Below are 17,387 nucleotides of genomic sequence, written 5' to 3'. Positions count from 1 at the left end.
CCACGGCTTGTCAATCACCTTCCATGTCAACTTGATCCAAATAATATACGATAATACACGATGACTTTGTTGGCCAAACCTTCAAGGTCATATGCGAATGTGGATTACGATCCCAACGGATTGAGCGGAGTGGGAAAGTCACCTTATGGGGCATCATCTTCAACATCGACTAGTAAGAAGCTGTTGAAGAAGGATAAGGACCCTAGTAAGGTAGAAGGTGGATTCAAGACGTATCGACCTCGTAAGTAAATCACAGACTATGAGTTCTTTTGCTTGGTCCGATCGATGCATAAGCTGATTAATCATCTCTGTCTACTTCTTTAGCTCTCGCCGAAACGCATCTTCGTCGACCATTGGGATATGACCCCCATCCTGATTCTCATTTCGCACCTCTACCACCTGCCTTCCATCTAAGTGGGAAACACAAGAAAGACGCCGCATTAGCAGGACAGAGAGCAGAATTGGAACATATCCTACAACCCGAATACAAGTCTACATACAACTACGATATGGATGGTGATTCGTCAAGTATTGCCGGTCCATCAGGTCATAAACATCTATCGAGTCGTACAGCCGGTGGACTAGATAGGAAAGGTAAATCACCAATATCGGCCGCACTGAGACCTTCAACATCCATATCAAGCTTTCATCAACACTCCAATAATGGATCCGTCGGTGTGAACGGTGGTGGACCAGGTAGGAAGAGTGGTTCGGGGAGTGGAGTGTATATCGATTCCAATGGGAAATTACATGATACGGAATTTGATCCATTTGGACATATATCTGAGATGTCCCGGGCGAAATCCAGAAGACGCAGTGCGTTTGGATCAGATAGGAGAAAAAGTAAGAATGGATCGTCATCCAGTTCGTCCGATTCAGGAAGTGAACTTCAAGACAATAATAACAATTATGTGACTAGAAGAAGTACAGATACGTCTGGGAGAGAAAGGGAAGAAGAGGAGATTAGGAAAAGGTTGGAAATGGAGAGAAAGCGGCTGGATGACGTTTCGGGCTATGCGGCCGCCAGAAGAAGAAGTATGATGTCTGAACGATCTGGAAGACCTTCGACACCTTCGATCAAATCTACCAGTGAAGATGGACAAGGACAAGTACCCAATGGAAATGGAGCACCATCGATATATACCACTGCTTCGAGTCTCGCTCCAACGGCTATGACGGGTAGATCAAGATCACAACACGTACATTACGTTCCATCACCTCTGTCACCTACTTTCAGCGTCAATCAAACTCCTTCTGTATACTCTCGCACACCCCAGACAGCTTCGACGACAGATCATAAAGTACAAGGTACTCCACCTGAGAAAACGACTGAGAATACTTCAACGATATCACATAACAAATTGCACAGAGAAAGAGAGAGAGAGACAAAATCGAGAGTTGAAGTTACGAAAGATGGATCAAAGAAAATAACAGGATTTGATGCACCTATATATCCCATACCACCTCATACGCCTGTGATGGAAAGTCCCAATGGACACTTGTTACCTCACGCACCATTGACTTCGTCGTCTGGTAGATTGAGTCCCGCCCTACCTAGATCAAGTATAGATAGTAAGCGGGAGAGGATACCTAAACCTGCTGAGAGGCCAAGAGAAGAATTGTTCCCTGAAACTCCAGCGCAAATCAAGAAGCGTGAAGAAAGAGAGAGACGTTTGGGTGTTGGACAAGTCGCTTCTTCTGCTGTTGGTTCTTCAAGGTTGAACAATCGGTCTACGACGAGTGGTCATACCCATAATCCTAATGGATTAATGGTCGATACCATGGCAGCATCAGCAAATTCCAATGCAAGAGGGAAGTCTAGAATCTTACCCGAGATTGAAATTGTAGAAGACGATGATCCTCGAATCGTCTTCCCTCCGGAGGGGAAATCAACTAAGATACAATCGAAGCATGACCACGTCATCAGAGGACCTTTCTCACTTGCTCTCAACGCTACTGGCGGTGGTGCCGGTGGGTCGGAAGCTGGTGATTATATCAGTGGAAGAAGGGGAAGTTCTTCTAGGTCTATTGGAGGTGGAAGTGGACATAACAAACCGCCGTCTACGTTGGTCGATGAAGATGGAGGATATTTACCTTCCAGATGGGCATCGGGAGACAAAAGCTTGAGAACGACCGAGGGGGATAGAGAGAGGTACAGACCAATGGAATGGGTTAGTGGAGGTGGAGCGGAGATTATAACTAAGAATGATGAATGGCAGTGAGTTTTACCTTTCTTCATAAACAAACAACTGTATTGGAATACTGATGTGGCCTTGATGTTTTGTCATAGTCCATCAACGAAAGATCAACTGAAGAGGAATATGAAAGATATAGCTACAAGTGCGAGATTCAGTTTGTTCAGAACTAAAAAGAAGTTATTGAGGAAAGCTGAATTATAATCATCTCGATGAAAAGGCGGGTGATGAGGCGTGGTTTATGACTACAGATGGTGGGAAGGTAGTGCCGAGTGAACATGAATTGAGCAAAGTACACAAAGCTTGGAGAGGAGAATATGTTAGATTTTATTCCCATCTATAAGACAACAAGCAGAACCAGTTGTATTCTCCTTTTTTTACTCTTACTCTTGCTCTTGTAATCTCTTTTTGGATTTTTTGCTTTGAAGTGACAAGTATTTGTTTCAAATAAAAAGTATTCAATCGGAATGTAGCTTTTGTCGAAATAATTTCAGTTGCTTCAGTATAACGAATTCGAAGTTCACTTATTAGCCAGTGCAAACATACGAACGATTGCTTAAGCACACAGACAGGTACAGTTTATGACATGAATACATAGCATGTGTGATAATAAAATAATTTTAACAGACCGAAAATACACAACGTTCACAAAATGAGTCAAACATCATTGATTTTACTTCATTACATATGTATATGATTTGACTCAATATCGATAAGAGGACGAAGGCTGGTTGATCATGTCGGATGGTGAGAAGGGAATCGATCAGTAAAGTAGTCGAAGGTGTTTGTGACTACATTTACTCCATCACCGTTTGACGAGATTTCTGTTGAGCAGCTCTTGACCAAGCTTTGGTCCAATCTTCTTCTTCCTCTTCTTCTGCTGGTATTACGTGTCGTGAATGGAGGTCAGTATCATTCAGTGAATATGTGTTATGATTGGGCGGGTAAGAAGGTTTAAAGTTGTCAGATTGAGCTTGAGCTTGATGATAACCGTTAGAATTAGTTTGATTTCGATTAACGCCAACTTGAGTCGGGCGATATCCATTAGAATGGGTTTGCGATCGCTGATATCCATTAGAGTGAATGTGGGAGCGAGAAACCTGATCAACACGAACTTGATGCGGATAATCCCCGTTGTACTTATATTCAGGTAAATTAATTCTGTCAGTACTAGTTGGATGAACCCGTTGATGAGAACCATCACCATTAGCACTTTTGCTCGAGGTCCCATTGGACCTATTTTGGTAGTAAGGATGATGTAGCTGTTCAGGTTGATCGTATCTTGCCGAAGTATAGGATGCACCGCCGCCATGAGTAGTAACGGATCTTGAGATCCCGTTCAAGGGAGCGGAGATATGTTTGATTGAATTAGAAGCTTGATGATATCGATCAGTACCATTATTTCTCGAGGTGACCGACGGATCTCCTTTCACAGCACTACCATACTGATTACCTTTGATTGTTTTCCCACTCAATATCCCTCTCATTGAATCAGGCTGATCTTCCTCAGGTCTACTAGGTGTGAAGAGCTTGACTCTGGTATTTCCCCCATTATACGATTGAGTAGACACAAGATGATTGTTTAGGCTCGGGAAGGTTGTGGATGTTCGCAAGTGATCAGTAATCTTTTGGATGTCGGTGTTACCATTTGTATTTGTTCTGGAAGGAAACATGTTTATCGGTTTCCGGAATTTTTTGGCATACGATGGTTCTTCAAATATGTTGAATCTCCTAGCTTTCTTTTTAGCTGGACCGGCTCCAGGTCGACTTGTAATTGTAGACCAGTCTTCTTCCTTCATTCCATCGATCGATATGGCGGGAGACGGAGATCGTTTCATACCTTCGATGAGGAAATCATTGTCTGGAAAGACAGAAGAGTGCGGTGCTGGTTTTGCAAGAACACGATTGAGATTTTGACGGTATGTGGAAGAAGATTGAGGGGTTTGAAGTTGTTCTTGATGAACTTCATCAGGACTGGTTTGGTCAAACCTTCTTCTTGGATAAGTGGATTTGGAGCCGGATGTATGCTCATGATTTGCTGATCCGAATTGTTAGTGAGGTACATGGAGGAATAACCAAAATGAATTGAACTCACCTACTCTCCCAGCTTCCTTCTCCAAAAGTCCGACATCGTCAATATGTGTAAAATGCTCTCCTGCCCGTTTGGGCCGCGGTTCAAGTAAGCTAAAAGGTTTCTTGCTATATCGATCCAGTGGTGAACTAGATGGAATCACTTCCGAAGATGAATTTCCCGCTTGTTCAATATCCCTCATAGCGGAGGAGAAAAGATGAGTAATTGTAGATGGTTGATCTGAAGATATCACCTCGTCGTCGGAGAGTATCGCGATCGTTTGTGATTTACCATTGGATTTATGGCCTTCATCTGTTATATCTACCACATCTTTCCTGGCCATCCGAGATACCTCTGGTTCCCTCGTATCACGGAACATTTCGGCAGTCTTCTTTGCGTGCACTTTGATTATTTCGTCTAAATTCATTACACGTTGTTGTTTCCGCATTTCACTTGGTGAGAGAACCTCTTCCTTCTCCTTCTGATCTGAGGAATCACCATTCTCTTCTGTTGTCATCTGATCTTTCTTGCTTGATTCGGGCACTCCACTAATGATCATACGAAGCATTTCAGCCCCGATCTTGGCAGCAGGCTTCGCATCATCATTCTTCCCGTTCTTTCCATTCTTCCCCTTCCCTTTGCCCTTTGGATCTTTGGTCGGCAAATCTTTCATCTTCTCGAAGCCTTGTAGAATAGGATAGTCTTCGTTGGGTTCAGCACCCGGAGCTATCACGCATATCAATCCAATTAGTCGGTGATGTTGTAGGTATACTGCGAGATGATGAACTCACGTAGCATTCCGAACTTCAAGTCTTCCTCTCGGTCCTTCCAAGCCGCTTGCTCGGCCTTCAAAGCTTTGTTTCTCGCTCTTGTAGCAGCAGCTTTCTGATTCCTTTGCTTCTTCTTCTCCTCGGCAGTCGTTAAATCGCTCAGTTTGTCCATCAACTGCTTTTTCCTTGGTGGATCTTTGGGTATGGGTTTACCAAGAGGATCGAACCATCCACTATTCCTCACTCGCTTCACTACTTTCTCTTCTGGTTCTTCCACCACCTCGTCCCTCTTCTTGCTGTTATTTCCCTTTGACGGAACATTCGTCTTCGCCGGAAGGGTTTGAGTTCTACTGGATGTGGGTTTGGATGAAGAAGGACCAGAATCAGGAGGACGTGCGGATGCGGGAAAGGATCCAGTCGATGGAGGAGGGTTGTTATTGGAAGATGGTACAGACGAAGCCAAAGCAGCTTCTTTCCGAGCTTCATCGAACGACTGCATCAGCTCCGCGAAGTTGATAAGGGGAGGCGATAAGGATACTCACCACCATTCTTGCTGTTACTATCCCCATATCTCGCCCTTCTAGCAGCGATGGTAAATGGTGTTTCCGTAAAAGTGACATTTTCCTTCCTTGAAGTCAGATCCAGCTGTTGCATCAGGCTACCGGTCGGCAGCTCATGGGTATCTAATTCACCATCGTCACCATCGTAATCGGGAGAAGGCGTACGGAACGGGTCTTCCCAGCCGGTGTCGCCCATGATCGTTGAAACCAGGTGGAAGCAGGATGATTCACAGATGAGGTTACCGGAGCGAAGTTAGGTTAAGACAAAGTTGAGAAAGAGGAAGGGGGAGGGAAAGAAAGAGAGTCGGTGTGACCAGACTTGAACATCACTGGAATGGAATGATTTAGCAATTTAGCAGTCGCGTATACATGGACGCACGGACCACGTGGCAACTCATTGCTTGCACTCGTTGCTTGGAATGTAAACCCAACATGAATCCTCTTCTTCTCTTCTCCAATCCATGGTCCTATCCATCTTAAAAATCATTGCATCCATCCTGGCAGCTTGATTTAATCACCTGTAGAAGGACTCTCATAGCAGCTAAGACCCTCGCAACATCATGGCGGAGACATCAGCGCCAGTCGCAGGACCAAGCAACACTTCCAACCCGATCACACGAACCGATGCCAACCTCTTGAATCAATTTGTCATAGAATATCTACAGTCACATGGGTTTGATAAGGCATTAGCATTGTTTGAGCAGGGAATAGCCGAGCAGGGAGGTAATAAGAACAAAGATAATGCCAGCAAAGACAGTGAGGAGAAGGGTGGAAAAGAAGCTGTATTCAGAGCACCAGGTCCGGTACCATTAGAATCGAATGTTAAGCGAAATATACCTCAGGCTCAAGCTGTATCAGCATCGACTCTTTCGTTACATATCACACCTGAATTCGAAGCTCAGGCGAAATATATAATAGAACAATTGCAAGCGAAAGTTCAAGCGACAAATGCGAATGCGGATCAGGATGGTGCGGATGATCAGAATAAAGAATTGAAAGATCAAGCTGCGAATCAGGTGTCACTGTTGGACCCTTCAGATAGAGTGGAAGGGTATAAGAGCTTTAGGAGATGGGTGGATGGTGGTCTGGATCTTTGGAAAGTCAGTCTACCTGCACCACTTCATTTCTACGATATGAGACGTTGCGCTGATAAGGTATGATCGCTTGAATTTAGCCCGAACTGGATAATCTGTCTTTTCCACTATTCGTCCATACATTCCTGGAACTTGTGAATTTCGGATTTCTCAAAACAGGTGAGCTAAATATACACTACTTTTATCTGAAAATAGCTCACTCATATGATAATAGCTCGAGATTTCTTCGAAGGACGTTCCACACATCATCGACCTTTCCATCCTCAGGATATATCCACCTTATCGTCCATATCGACCAAGGAGCATGTAAAGGCGAATTCGTTCTGCCAGAGGATGTTAACGGACAAATACGTGATACCACTGTCTCGAAATGCGAGTGATCTGCTTATACAGTGGTTGAGTGGTGCTGGATTGGATGAAGATTGGGAAGCTGGATTGCATTCTGCTGCTGGAAGAGCGAAAGAAGCTATCAAGGGGATCGTGTTCTCTCGTATCAGTATAACGGGTGAGTATTCAGCGATATACTTCCACTCCACTCCGCATCTAGCGGGATACCGCTGATACGCCATTTTTCTAGTGACAAGTAACTCAGTACCGCTCGATAAGATTACGATAGCTACGAGAAGTGGTCTTATAGCTTCGGCTTTACCATCGGCAATGCCAATAGACGCTTTCAATACCGCTACCAACCTGAAACTCGGTCCACCACCTATGACTGAAAAGCTGAAAGAACAAGTAGCGAGAACATTGCAGGATGAAGAACCCTCTCAGCAGCAACCCAATGGAGGGGCGTCACCTGGGAATCAACTTTCATCTTCTTTACCCAATGGGCATCCTAACGGGACTACAAACGGAGTGGATGCCAATGGGGATGTGGATATGACTTCACCTGCGGGCCCATCAGGCGATACACAGGAGACTCGGGAGAACACAAGTACACCTGCACCTGTGACGGTGAATGTACAAGAGCTCAAAATTGAATCTGAGCTGGAAAAGGATAAGGATCCGAGCTTGCTTAGTCCAGAGGAAAACGAAACTTTACCTCCTATACCGGCGGTGTTCAGAATACCTGATCTGAAGAGAGAGGTTGAAGCTATAAGAGATAAAAGGAAGATGATTCGTTTAGGTCCGCAGCAGAATGGCGACGTCAAACCTGGAAGTAGCTCAAACACTGTTTTACCTAGTGTAGTGGCTTTTACATTATTTGATCACGGCGAAAGGTAAGTCCGCTGAGTAGAAATTGTTGTTGTGGGACCTGCAGCTGATGTGATCTCACCAGTGCATCTTCAGTTGAATTTTCAAGGGATTCTTCTTTGATGGCCGTTGGTTCTTCCGAGAGCTGTATAAGGCTGTGGAGCTTGAAAGGTGAAAAGCTGAAGAAGAAATCGATAGGTGCGCTTCAAACCCCACTTGGTATCTCAGTATCCGGAAACAAGCTAATGCATCTATATGTCGCAGACCCATCAGACGGATCGTTGATAGAAGACGAAGGACAACCTTTCCGAAAACTTATCGGGCACTCTGGTCCCGTTTATTCATTATCGTTTGATCCATTATACGGTTCAGCCGCTTCACCATCCACTTTACTTTCATCCTCTCAAGATGGCACAGTCCGATTATGGTCAATGGACACATACTCTAACCTGGTGGTGTATAGGGGACATGGCAAAGATCCAGTATGGGATGTAGAATGGGGTCCGATGGGTGTATATTTCGCCACTGCGTCTCGGGATAGGACAGCAAGATTGTGGAGTTCAGATAGAGTTACTCCGCTCAGGATGTATACAGGACATTTGTCAGATGTCAATGTGAGTCTTCGCTACTTTATCAACCAATTCAATATATCTCGAAAGATGAAAAACTCATATCTGGGTCGTATACCTAGTGCGTTCGATTCCATCCCAACTCGCTGTACCTAGCTACCGGATCCAATGATAGTTCTTGTCGATTATGGGATGTCCAGCGCGGTGCATGTGTGAGATTGTTCATGGGTCACACAGACGCAATCACCACTATGGCTATAAGTCCTGATGGTAAATTACTAGCTAGTGGAGGTGAGTGACCATACTTCCCACCGTCACCCGGCATGTACCCTTCCGATGAGCCTAAAACTGATGATTTCGTTTGTATTTTTAGGTTTAGATTCGTCAATCTGGTTATGGGACTTGGGATCTTCTCGACCAATCAAGAGGATGTACGGTCACAAATCGACTATACAATCACTTTCCTTCTCGTCCGATTCTGCAGTACTAGTCTCAGGTGGGCTAGATTCGACAGTCAGATGTTGGGATGTGAAATCGTCAGGTGGGGAGAAGGCGTCAGTGAATGAACCTACCCTTCGAAATGGGGCTGGAACAGGTGCAGATGATTTACAAGGTAGTTTACCGATGGGACCTGGTAGAGGTAACTGGGAGGATGGACCTCATACGTGAGTCTCCCGATCAAAGTTCCGATCAAAGTAAATGAGCTGATGAAAACTTTAAAACGGATGTAGGACCGACTTGTTAGCTACTTGGCCAACGAAAAGAACTCCTATATTGAGAACGCATTATACACCTAGGAATTTGTGTATGGTAGCTGGGTCGTTTGTTCCTCCAAGCAACGCATCGAAAGGTCCGCAATGATAGGTCTGTGGCTAGTCAGGTGCATGCACGTAGAAGAGCGATCCTGAAGATTAAATTACATTTATGTATTCATGAGTATATAGGTTACTATGAACGTATTATATGCTGGTGATTGTGTGAGTAACTTCAACTGTTGTAAGGTACAAATCTCGTATATCATTTCTTAATCACGTTCAATCTGCTATATTCAATGATGTGATGAATCTCGATCAAATCTTCTTCTTCTTCCTTGGCATCAGCATCGTAACCTTTTCTTCTTGTCTCTCTTTCCTGACCAATCCTGCTCCTGCTCCTTCTCCTGAATCAGGCAAATTCATTTTCCTCGGTATAACTCCAGAACAGCCCTCACTGCTTTTCTCACCAATCTCACCTTTGACAATCGAATTGACTTGCTTTAACCATATTTCACTTCCTTCAATCGCCAATGTGAGATTGGCGAAATCTAAATTAGTGAGAGCTGTGAGAAGTCTGTTGATGATTTCGATCCGAAGTAGGGGTTCTTTCGAGACCGGTTCAGGTCGATCTGTAGATTTGAAAGGGAGGGCTGAGTTTGAGGTCGAGTTTGACGAAATGGGTATGTCTTTAGGTTGATCAACCGATACTTTCTCACTCTCCGGATCCAGGGAAGTTATCGGATCGACAACGTCAGTCACCGTGGGTGGTATAGAAGAACCAGTCGTTGAGTGTTGTTCATTCGTGTCTTCTTTGGTTTCGACTTTGCTGGTGCCTGTCTTTGATTCAACAACACCATTGATGTTGTCTTCCCCAGTCGTTTCTAGAGTGAAAAATCCAGTAACGTCCCCCGCGCATTCCTGTCTAAATCCAATCCTTTCCCAAAACTCATTCTTATCAATTTTACTCAAAGCTATATGAGATGATTGCCTCTGATTCAACTCTTCTTCCAGCTCAATCTCCTTCTTACTCTTTTTGGGACTCGTACTAGTACTCGCTGAACTCGAAGAAGATGCTCCTTCCTTCTGTTGTGTCTGTTGACGTGACTTGAGTGGATTAGGATTTTGTTGAAAGGTATCTATAACTAATTCTTCTAAGAATCTAGTCTTGGGATCATCAGGTAAAGAAGGTATCAACGTTGCCAACGATATCGGCAAATTTCTTAATCTGGTGGTGTTATTGGTATTGGCATTGCCAGTAGATGTGATGGGATCATCGAAAGGTGGTTTATATTCCCATTTCAATCCTTCCGGCAGGTCTTTTCCTTTACCTAACAAATTCAAAGATTCCACTTCTTCGTAACCCGGTAAGAGATAATTCAACTTTATTTCCCCCCCTTCTCGTTCCCTTTTCTGATTTGGATCTTTGGAGATGGATGAGATATAGCTTATGACACTTTCTTCATAAACGTTTTTCCACCATTTACATAGACCCGCTCCAGACAGGACCTTCTTACCACCACCTTGAGACGAGTTGGCAAATAAATATTGGTTTTGCGATCTAGCAAATAGCTGAATCCGTACGTTCTGTACGTTTAGAAGAAAGAAGTTGAAGAATGAAGCGATGAGTAGTCGGGTAAGTGGGAGAACGGATGGGGAGTATCCGGATGAATCGACTTTAGAAACGTACAGGATCGAACTTGCCCTAGAGGAAGAGGAAGGGAATGTATATAGGTTGGCTGAGATGGCAGATACTGATACTTTCTTGGGTGATTCGTCTTGCTCAGGGAGGTTCGTGGATGTTGACGATGATGGTGCATCGGTACTACCTTGATCTCGAGGTTTGATATTGGCATTAGAAGGAAGGTCGGATGAAAGCACTATGAGAAAGTCCTGTTGAAGGCATTTCGGAGGAATGGGGGTGTGAGGGAAGATAGAGGCGGTCTTCTTAGGTTTCGAAACTAGGATTGTCAGGCCGAGATCATGTCGGTTCGGAAGGGTAGAGAGCGATTGTAGTAGATGTGCTCGTAAGCTATATGGGGATGGTAAGATATTTGATCAGCTCAGAAGCGAGTACACTCTTCCAGTGAACCTTACCTCGACGTGGTGATAGTCATCTTAAACTCGACAACGTTTCTCACGCAGCGCACTGCTGATCTTCTGAAATGCTCCAGGCAGCTGTCTTTGTTGGTGTGTATGTATCTGTAGCGTTATGATAATGCAATGCAACGAGATAGCTATGAACAAGAACATTACAAAGTACAACAGGTATCGTTGAATTTCTATAGACTATTCACGCGCGGTGGAGGCAGTCCACTTTGTGGCCCGTTCCCTCCGACATATAACCATCTGATTAATGTCAAATGCTAGAGCAAACACCGTAAAGTCCTCTTATAACGATAAACATCAAAACCGTTCAAGCTGCAAGATAGAATCGCCAGAAAATCGCAGGAAACGGAGATCATAACCCAAAATATCTATTCTTCATCGTGCCACCTCCAATACTCCTCCATCCTTCCTACGGCTTCTTCCCAAATCCGCTTGACAGCCGGAGTTACAGGATCCTTCCACATTTTCGCGTGAAGGCTACAGAAAAGTGGAAATGTCAGTACGATATGCTTTGATCCAATTATTGAGGGGAAACTTACGAATGATAACCTTCCTGTGTATCTGATGTTTTGGGGAAATGGGAGACGAACCTTTATACGATAGCGACGATCAGCCAAGTCCGTTTATTATACAGATGCGCGATATGTCAATGGTCATTCGCCCAAAAAAGCTGAGACGACAATCCCGAATCAATATGACAACTCACAAATGATTCAATGGTGTCCAGGGATGATTGCCTTCCCAAGAGGCATACTGATTGATGAGTGCCTATACGGAAGACAATCGCTCGTCAGCGGCTTCCTCTCTTCGGAAAGCGTTAAATATAATGAAAGCTAATACCGGACTAGCTGTCACTAGTTTTCAGGAACATGAAATGATCGACCCGCAAAATCCAACTCACCTGTTCCATATAAAACGTATCATACCCTTTCGTAGCTCTCAGACTCTCAAACAACCGTTCTTCAGGTCTGATCAACATGAATCCAGCATTTAGGTAATCTTTGTCTTGAGCTTTTAACCGTTCGGGAGGAGGTATTCTCAAGTCCGAATTTTGTAGATAGATCTTACTATTCTCTCCTACACCGCCTATTCCATGGGGTAAATCCGATCCTTCACTATTCCATATATCCTCGAGAGACTTCAAAAGGAGAACATCGTTATCCAGATATAGTATTTCATCGTATGTCGTTAAATTGAATATATTGAGTTTGGTATATTGATCTTTCCAATGACCATTCACTTCATCAGGTAAGTCAAAACCGTCCAACAATTCCACTCTGTGTACTACTGCTCCTTCTTTCTTCAGTAAATCCTCTGTGTCCATATCGATATGCGGTGTAGTGAGTACTACAACGTCTCTTGAGCTGGTAGAATCGCGGGTAAGAGGATCGTGGAGTAGCTGATATATCAATAATCTAGTTGATAACAGGTAATTGGTATCGGATATGGATGATAAAAACGTAACGTAAGCCTCTCTCCTCCCTAAATCGGACTGGTGGGAATGACCGGATGGTGACTGTGTTTTGGTTTTGGAAATAAGACTTTCTACGGCTGGATGTATCTTCAAAGAAATGATTTGACTAGAGCTCGAGGATCTGACAAAAGGATATGTGACCCATGAGAGGACTACTATCAAGGCGAGCAACTGTAGTACTATCGATCGGAATTTACGTTTGTTAGGATTGGACTTCTTGTTCGAAGATGATGAGACGGGTGAAGGCAGTTTGTAAGAGTACGAGGGTGATTTACTCAGAGGGTTGAGGATGGGTGAACTTATGAGACTGGTGAGTGATGAGGAGGATGAGGAAGCCGACGATGATGAGCGAGATGAACGGGATAGTAGAGGTGTCTCCGACTGATCATTAGTGATAACACAGATAAGTTCGTCATTCTCTATCAGTGCAATAAGTTAAGGCAAGATGTAAGCTTACCATAATGCTTGATTGTTTGCTTCTATATCATGTATTATCTATATCTCTATTCAAGATGAATGTAGTGTACAGTTACTAGCTAAAATAGAGGATTGAGTATATTGAGAGCGGCCTTTCGTCGATTCGTCCAGTCTCTTTCTCCTTTCCTTTCCTTTGTTGGTGTGGGGCTGTTAGGGCAATTTCAAAAGGTATGAGGTCTTCTAGTTGACTGTTGTTTTGTGACCTAACAGAGTCTTCTGACTATGAAGCTGAGAGCTAGAATTTCAACAAACAAACAGGTCGATCCGTCGTCCTGTAGTCGATCCGAAAGTATGAAAGATGGTTGATCCGCAATCGTCAAATACCTGAATCTGAGTTCTGAATGATCGACCACGTCTTTCTAATCCATTCAATCTATGGTATCAAGCGAACAGTGAGGCGAAACAAAATAAGACAGTCTAAGTACTATACTACTACTTTTACACGAAACATATCTTAATCTCGATTGAATCAACTTCGATTCCCAATCCCATATTCGATACTCATTGTTGAATCGAATCGGTAAGCTGTCGAACATAAAGATAAGAGACACGAATACCTTTTCTGTGTCCGTCCTCAGGATCTCGTAAACGTTTATGTGACTTGAGTGACTTATTCCTTATCCGGGATCCTGCGCCATGGAAGACGGGTGTGACCGAACCATGTTTCCCTTATGGTTCCTGAGTGATAAACCTGAGTGATCCTGAACCAGAAGGAATCGATCGATCACGACATTCAACGTAAGCATCACCAAGCAAGTCACTTGGCATGCCTCTTGGTAGAGTACTTACTGCTTACTGTACTTACACTGCACACTGATCGGACAATCGACTGCCATCATCATGAGTCGCAAGAACAGTCCGTAGTATGACATGACATGACTTGATCACATACACAGTTTGGCCAAAATTTCAACTGTATCAGACAGAAGACTAGATGTATCAACGTATTCGGAGACGAAAAATCGAATAAAATGGTATCTGGATTACACAATCAGATCAAAAAAGAATAAATCATACAAAGTCAAAAAAGTCTTCAGTTCACCCATACTATATATATCCCAATTTAAGCCGTAATCTCAACTTTCACCTGAACTCCAATTTCTCTCGCATCCATCTCTTCCTCTTCCAACTCATCAATCTCCTGCAACCTATCCTTCTCTTCCTGTGCACGCTGCAACTCTTCCAATTTTCTCCTCCTGAACTCTATATTCACAGCTACTAACCAACTTCTGATCAATTGAGCATGTCTCCTCCTCATCTCTCTGACTATCATCTCAGTCGTTGGTCTTTCATTTTCCTTCTCAGTCTCTTGCTCTTTCTCCTGAGCATCAGTAGTGACTGATTCTCCACCACCTAATTCTAATCGTTTGACACCTCGGACAATCTCATCTTCTGTATGCCTCTTGATGGGCAGGGCAATTGATGAAGATCTAGAGGAAGAAGGCACAGGCGAACCTCTGGGAGTAGAGCTTGAGGAGGCGATAGAACTCGATCGGTAGTGGTCGATGGACGATATAGAAGGTAAAGATCGATCTCTGTCATCCCTCATCGACGAAGAAGATATAGAAGGTAGTTTCAAATCTGGATCAGACTCTTCTGCAGTCAATAACGACCTAACAGGTATTTTCGGTGTCTTCTCCAGATCCAAATCCAAATCTTCGGGTTCATCAACCAAGTCATCTTCTTCGTCGACTGCAGTCCTTTCGGCACTTTCCCTCGCACGAGCAGACAAGCTGGCCCCAAGGGGTTGTACGTGTCTATACGTCTTCTTGTAGAAGTCTTTAGGTGCCAAAGTAGCGGTGGGGTAAACATTCTGTTTAGATCGTGCCAACGAATCGAACGAGTTGAAATTATGATCAAGTCCATTACCCGTACTACCTAAACCGGAGTTGGTATTACTGTATTCGTTCATGTTGAATGGTGATTCAGCGTATTGCGTTGGACCCAATCCGTAGAAGTTAGAAAGGTAAGGTGGTTTACCGGTATTGCTAGATGGTATATTATGTAATGAGCCTGTTGACGCTCTCGGTAAACCAGCTATAGGTCTCTTGGAAGGATCCGACAGAGTGGATACATCTGGTGCTGATCCGGTTCGATGTCTCATGCTTTCCAAAGAGGGGTATAAACCGCCAAATGAGATAGAAGGCGATTCGTTAGGTAATGAATGCGATAAATCAGAACCATTGTCGGTCTGAGCACCGGGGATAGGGATACCTGGCATTCCCGTCAAGCCCAACGAAGCAAGCTCGTCAGGGTTGAATAGATCTTCCACGCCATTGCTGTTGTCGGACAAGGGTGAATCGGTGTTGTTTGAGCCTGCGCCGATAGAAGTTGAATGCATCATAGGTTGAACGTGATTCTGGTATTGACCAGCTGCGTCCCTTCCGAGCGAGATCATGAACTCGTTGAACATCGCCAGATCGGCTTCAGTCTTGATCTCGGGGATAGCGAGAGGAGGAGTAGGTCCGTTGGAGGATACCGAAGAAGGTAATCCGCCACCTGGAAGAGACGGCAAATGCGGGTATGTGCTGATGGAAGCATTGAGAGGTGGAGTGTAGTTGCTGTAACCGGACATGGAAGAAAGTTGAGGGAATCCTGGGGTCATTGATGGAGGAACGAGGTTGTTTAATCGGTGCATCATATCTGGCGAGGCAAATCAGATCAGCTTTTGTCATCGAGAACAAACATCGATCGGAGGCAAGATCAGACTTACCAGCATCGTAGATAGGTTCTACCTTTCTCTTCTTCATATCTGCAAAGAGACCATCTAACCCTTCTCCACTTAAGTCACCTTGGCTTCGTTTCATACCTATCTTGGTGAGATCGTCGAGTCCCGTACCAGCAGCTAAATGCGCGGCGTAAGCTTGAGTCTGCTGTTGATTGTACGCCAACTGCTGTAAGATTGCCATTTCGCGCTGTTGGTACGCAGCCAATTCCTCGTGTTGCTTTCTGTGTAAGGCAGCTAAGGCTGATGGCGATGGTGAGACTGATTTACCCTCTGAACCTCCAATATGAGGTGGCAATAGGTGATCGAAGGGGGATGAAGGATTTCTTGAAGATGAAGATGAGGAGGGTGATAACGAATGCGAGGGCGAATTGGGTGATCTCTGTCTGTTATCCTCGACTATGCGTGGCTGGGAATTGATGTTACCCAATGATACTCGCGAGTTGAACTTGGGATCTGTCGACGTAGCAGCTTTGCTGAGTTTGTGCATCTGGTGATGTTCTTGAGTATGGATACGTTCATGTTTCTTCAGATCTTGGGGTCGTTTGAACGTCTTGGAACAAACCGAACATGGATGTGGTTTTAGAGGGGTGTGGACTGAAGCGAAAATGATATTAGGTAGGATACATGAATCTGTCAAAACGGGATGACTCACCTCTCAAATGACTAGTGATATGATCTCTTTTCACGCATTTCACCCCACAGTTCTTCCAACCGCACGTCAAACAGAGGTTATTCGTTGACTTTCTTCCTACATGGGCATTACATAGATGATCGTATAGTTCATCTGGTGATGCAGCAACATGTTGGCAATCGTTCCACCTGCATTTCAATTCTTCTGAATCCTCGTTGATGGGTTGAGGTTGGAATGATGACGAGGTCGAGTATGACATCGAAGGTCGAGATTGGAGTTCAGGGGTGACTGGTTCGGGATCGTTGGATGAGGCTGATTCGGATGATCTGGGTACGGTAGAGAGATATTTACCACCGTTGGTGGTATTTGTAGGGAGTGTTGGGTAGACCATCGTTGATGGAGGATAATGACTGCGTAGTTCAGTATCAATGTCAGCGCCGATGCTGTGCTGGCGTATGGAAGGGCATGGTGGACACTTACAATCTTGAATCCAAGTCAGTGATGCTTCTTTACTAGGTCAAGTTTGGATTTTATAGCGTGGGAGCAGAGAGAGGCCCCTCGATGGGGTATCGAGTGTCAACGATGTGTTGTTGTGTTGTAGTGTCGGTGACTGTGACTAAACACCGTATGCTTGTGCTTCTGATTTGATTAGTTGATGGGTGTATGTATGTTGAGCGAGAGTGATGATATGAGAGATGAAGGATGACAAAGGGGAAGTGAAATGTGAGAAATGAAAAGAGATATATCGATATGTTCATGGGGG

At 44.3% G+C, this 17,387-nt stretch overlaps 6 protein-coding genes across 6 annotated transcripts; 2 read left to right on the top strand and 4 right to left on the bottom strand.

Annotated features, from left to right (window-relative positions):
- Nucleotides 1-60: 60 nt before the first annotated feature.
- I203_101455 (uncharacterized protein) lies at nucleotides 61-2,399 on the top strand (the record flags this gene model as incomplete). Its single annotated transcript, XM_019148782.1, has 3 exons — nucleotides 61-241; nucleotides 325-2,218; nucleotides 2,291-2,399. 3 exons carry the CDS (start codon nucleotides 61-63, stop codon nucleotides 2,397-2,399), a joined length of 2,184 nt encoding a protein of 727 aa, XP_019001801.1.
- Nucleotides 2,400-2,992: 593 nt separating this feature from the next.
- Nucleotides 2,993-5,792, bottom strand: I203_101454 (uncharacterized protein; the record flags this gene model as incomplete). Its single annotated transcript, XM_019148781.1, has 4 exons — nucleotides 2,993-4,233; nucleotides 4,291-4,992; nucleotides 5,058-5,516; nucleotides 5,579-5,792. 4 exons carry the CDS (start codon nucleotides 5,790-5,792, stop codon nucleotides 2,993-2,995), a joined length of 2,616 nt encoding a protein of 871 aa, XP_019001800.1.
- A 364-nt stretch (nucleotides 5,793-6,156) lies between these two features.
- Nucleotides 6,157-9,314, top strand: I203_101453 (uncharacterized protein; the record flags this gene model as incomplete). Its single annotated transcript, XM_065516889.1, has 9 exons — nucleotides 6,157-6,696; nucleotides 6,771-6,849; nucleotides 6,905-7,195; nucleotides 7,268-7,910; nucleotides 7,970-8,082; nucleotides 8,149-8,498; nucleotides 8,576-8,744; nucleotides 8,827-9,118; nucleotides 9,185-9,314. The coding sequence occupies 9 exons, from the start codon at nucleotides 6,157-6,159 to the stop codon at nucleotides 9,312-9,314; spliced, it is 2,607 nt and encodes an 868-aa protein (XP_065373707.1).
- Nucleotides 9,315-9,523: 209 nt separating this feature from the next.
- On the bottom strand, nucleotides 9,524-11,322 carry I203_101452 (uncharacterized protein; the record flags this gene model as incomplete). The annotated part of the gene is made up of 2 exons (XM_019148779.1): nucleotides 9,524-11,237; nucleotides 11,303-11,322. 2 exons carry the CDS (start codon nucleotides 11,320-11,322, stop codon nucleotides 9,524-9,526), a joined length of 1,734 nt encoding a protein of 577 aa, XP_019001798.1.
- Nucleotides 11,323-11,682: 360 nt separating this feature from the next.
- On the bottom strand, nucleotides 11,683-13,248 carry I203_101451 (uncharacterized protein; the record flags this gene model as incomplete). Its single annotated transcript, XM_019148778.2, has 5 exons — nucleotides 11,683-11,791; nucleotides 11,854-11,904; nucleotides 12,021-12,082; nucleotides 12,216-13,169; nucleotides 13,246-13,248. The coding sequence occupies 5 exons, from the start codon at nucleotides 13,246-13,248 to the stop codon at nucleotides 11,683-11,685; spliced, it is 1,179 nt and encodes a 392-aa protein (XP_019001797.2).
- A 1,080-nt stretch (nucleotides 13,249-14,328) lies between these two features.
- On the bottom strand, nucleotides 14,329-17,015 carry I203_101450 (uncharacterized protein; the record flags this gene model as incomplete). The annotated part of the gene is made up of 3 exons (XM_019148777.1): nucleotides 14,329-15,908; nucleotides 15,979-16,587; nucleotides 16,646-17,015. The coding sequence occupies 3 exons, from the start codon at nucleotides 17,013-17,015 to the stop codon at nucleotides 14,329-14,331; spliced, it is 2,559 nt and encodes an 852-aa protein (XP_019001796.1).
- Nucleotides 17,016-17,387: the final 372 nt, after the last annotated feature.

Source organism: Kwoniella mangroviensis (genome assembly GCF_000507465.2).
Source record: "Kwoniella mangroviensis CBS 8507 chromosome 1 map unlocalized Ctg01, whole genome shotgun sequence".
Taxonomy (NCBI): Eukaryota; Fungi; Basidiomycota; class Tremellomycetes; order Tremellales; family Cryptococcaceae; genus Kwoniella; species Kwoniella mangrovensis.
This window is presented reverse-complemented; position numbering and strand designations above follow the sequence as displayed.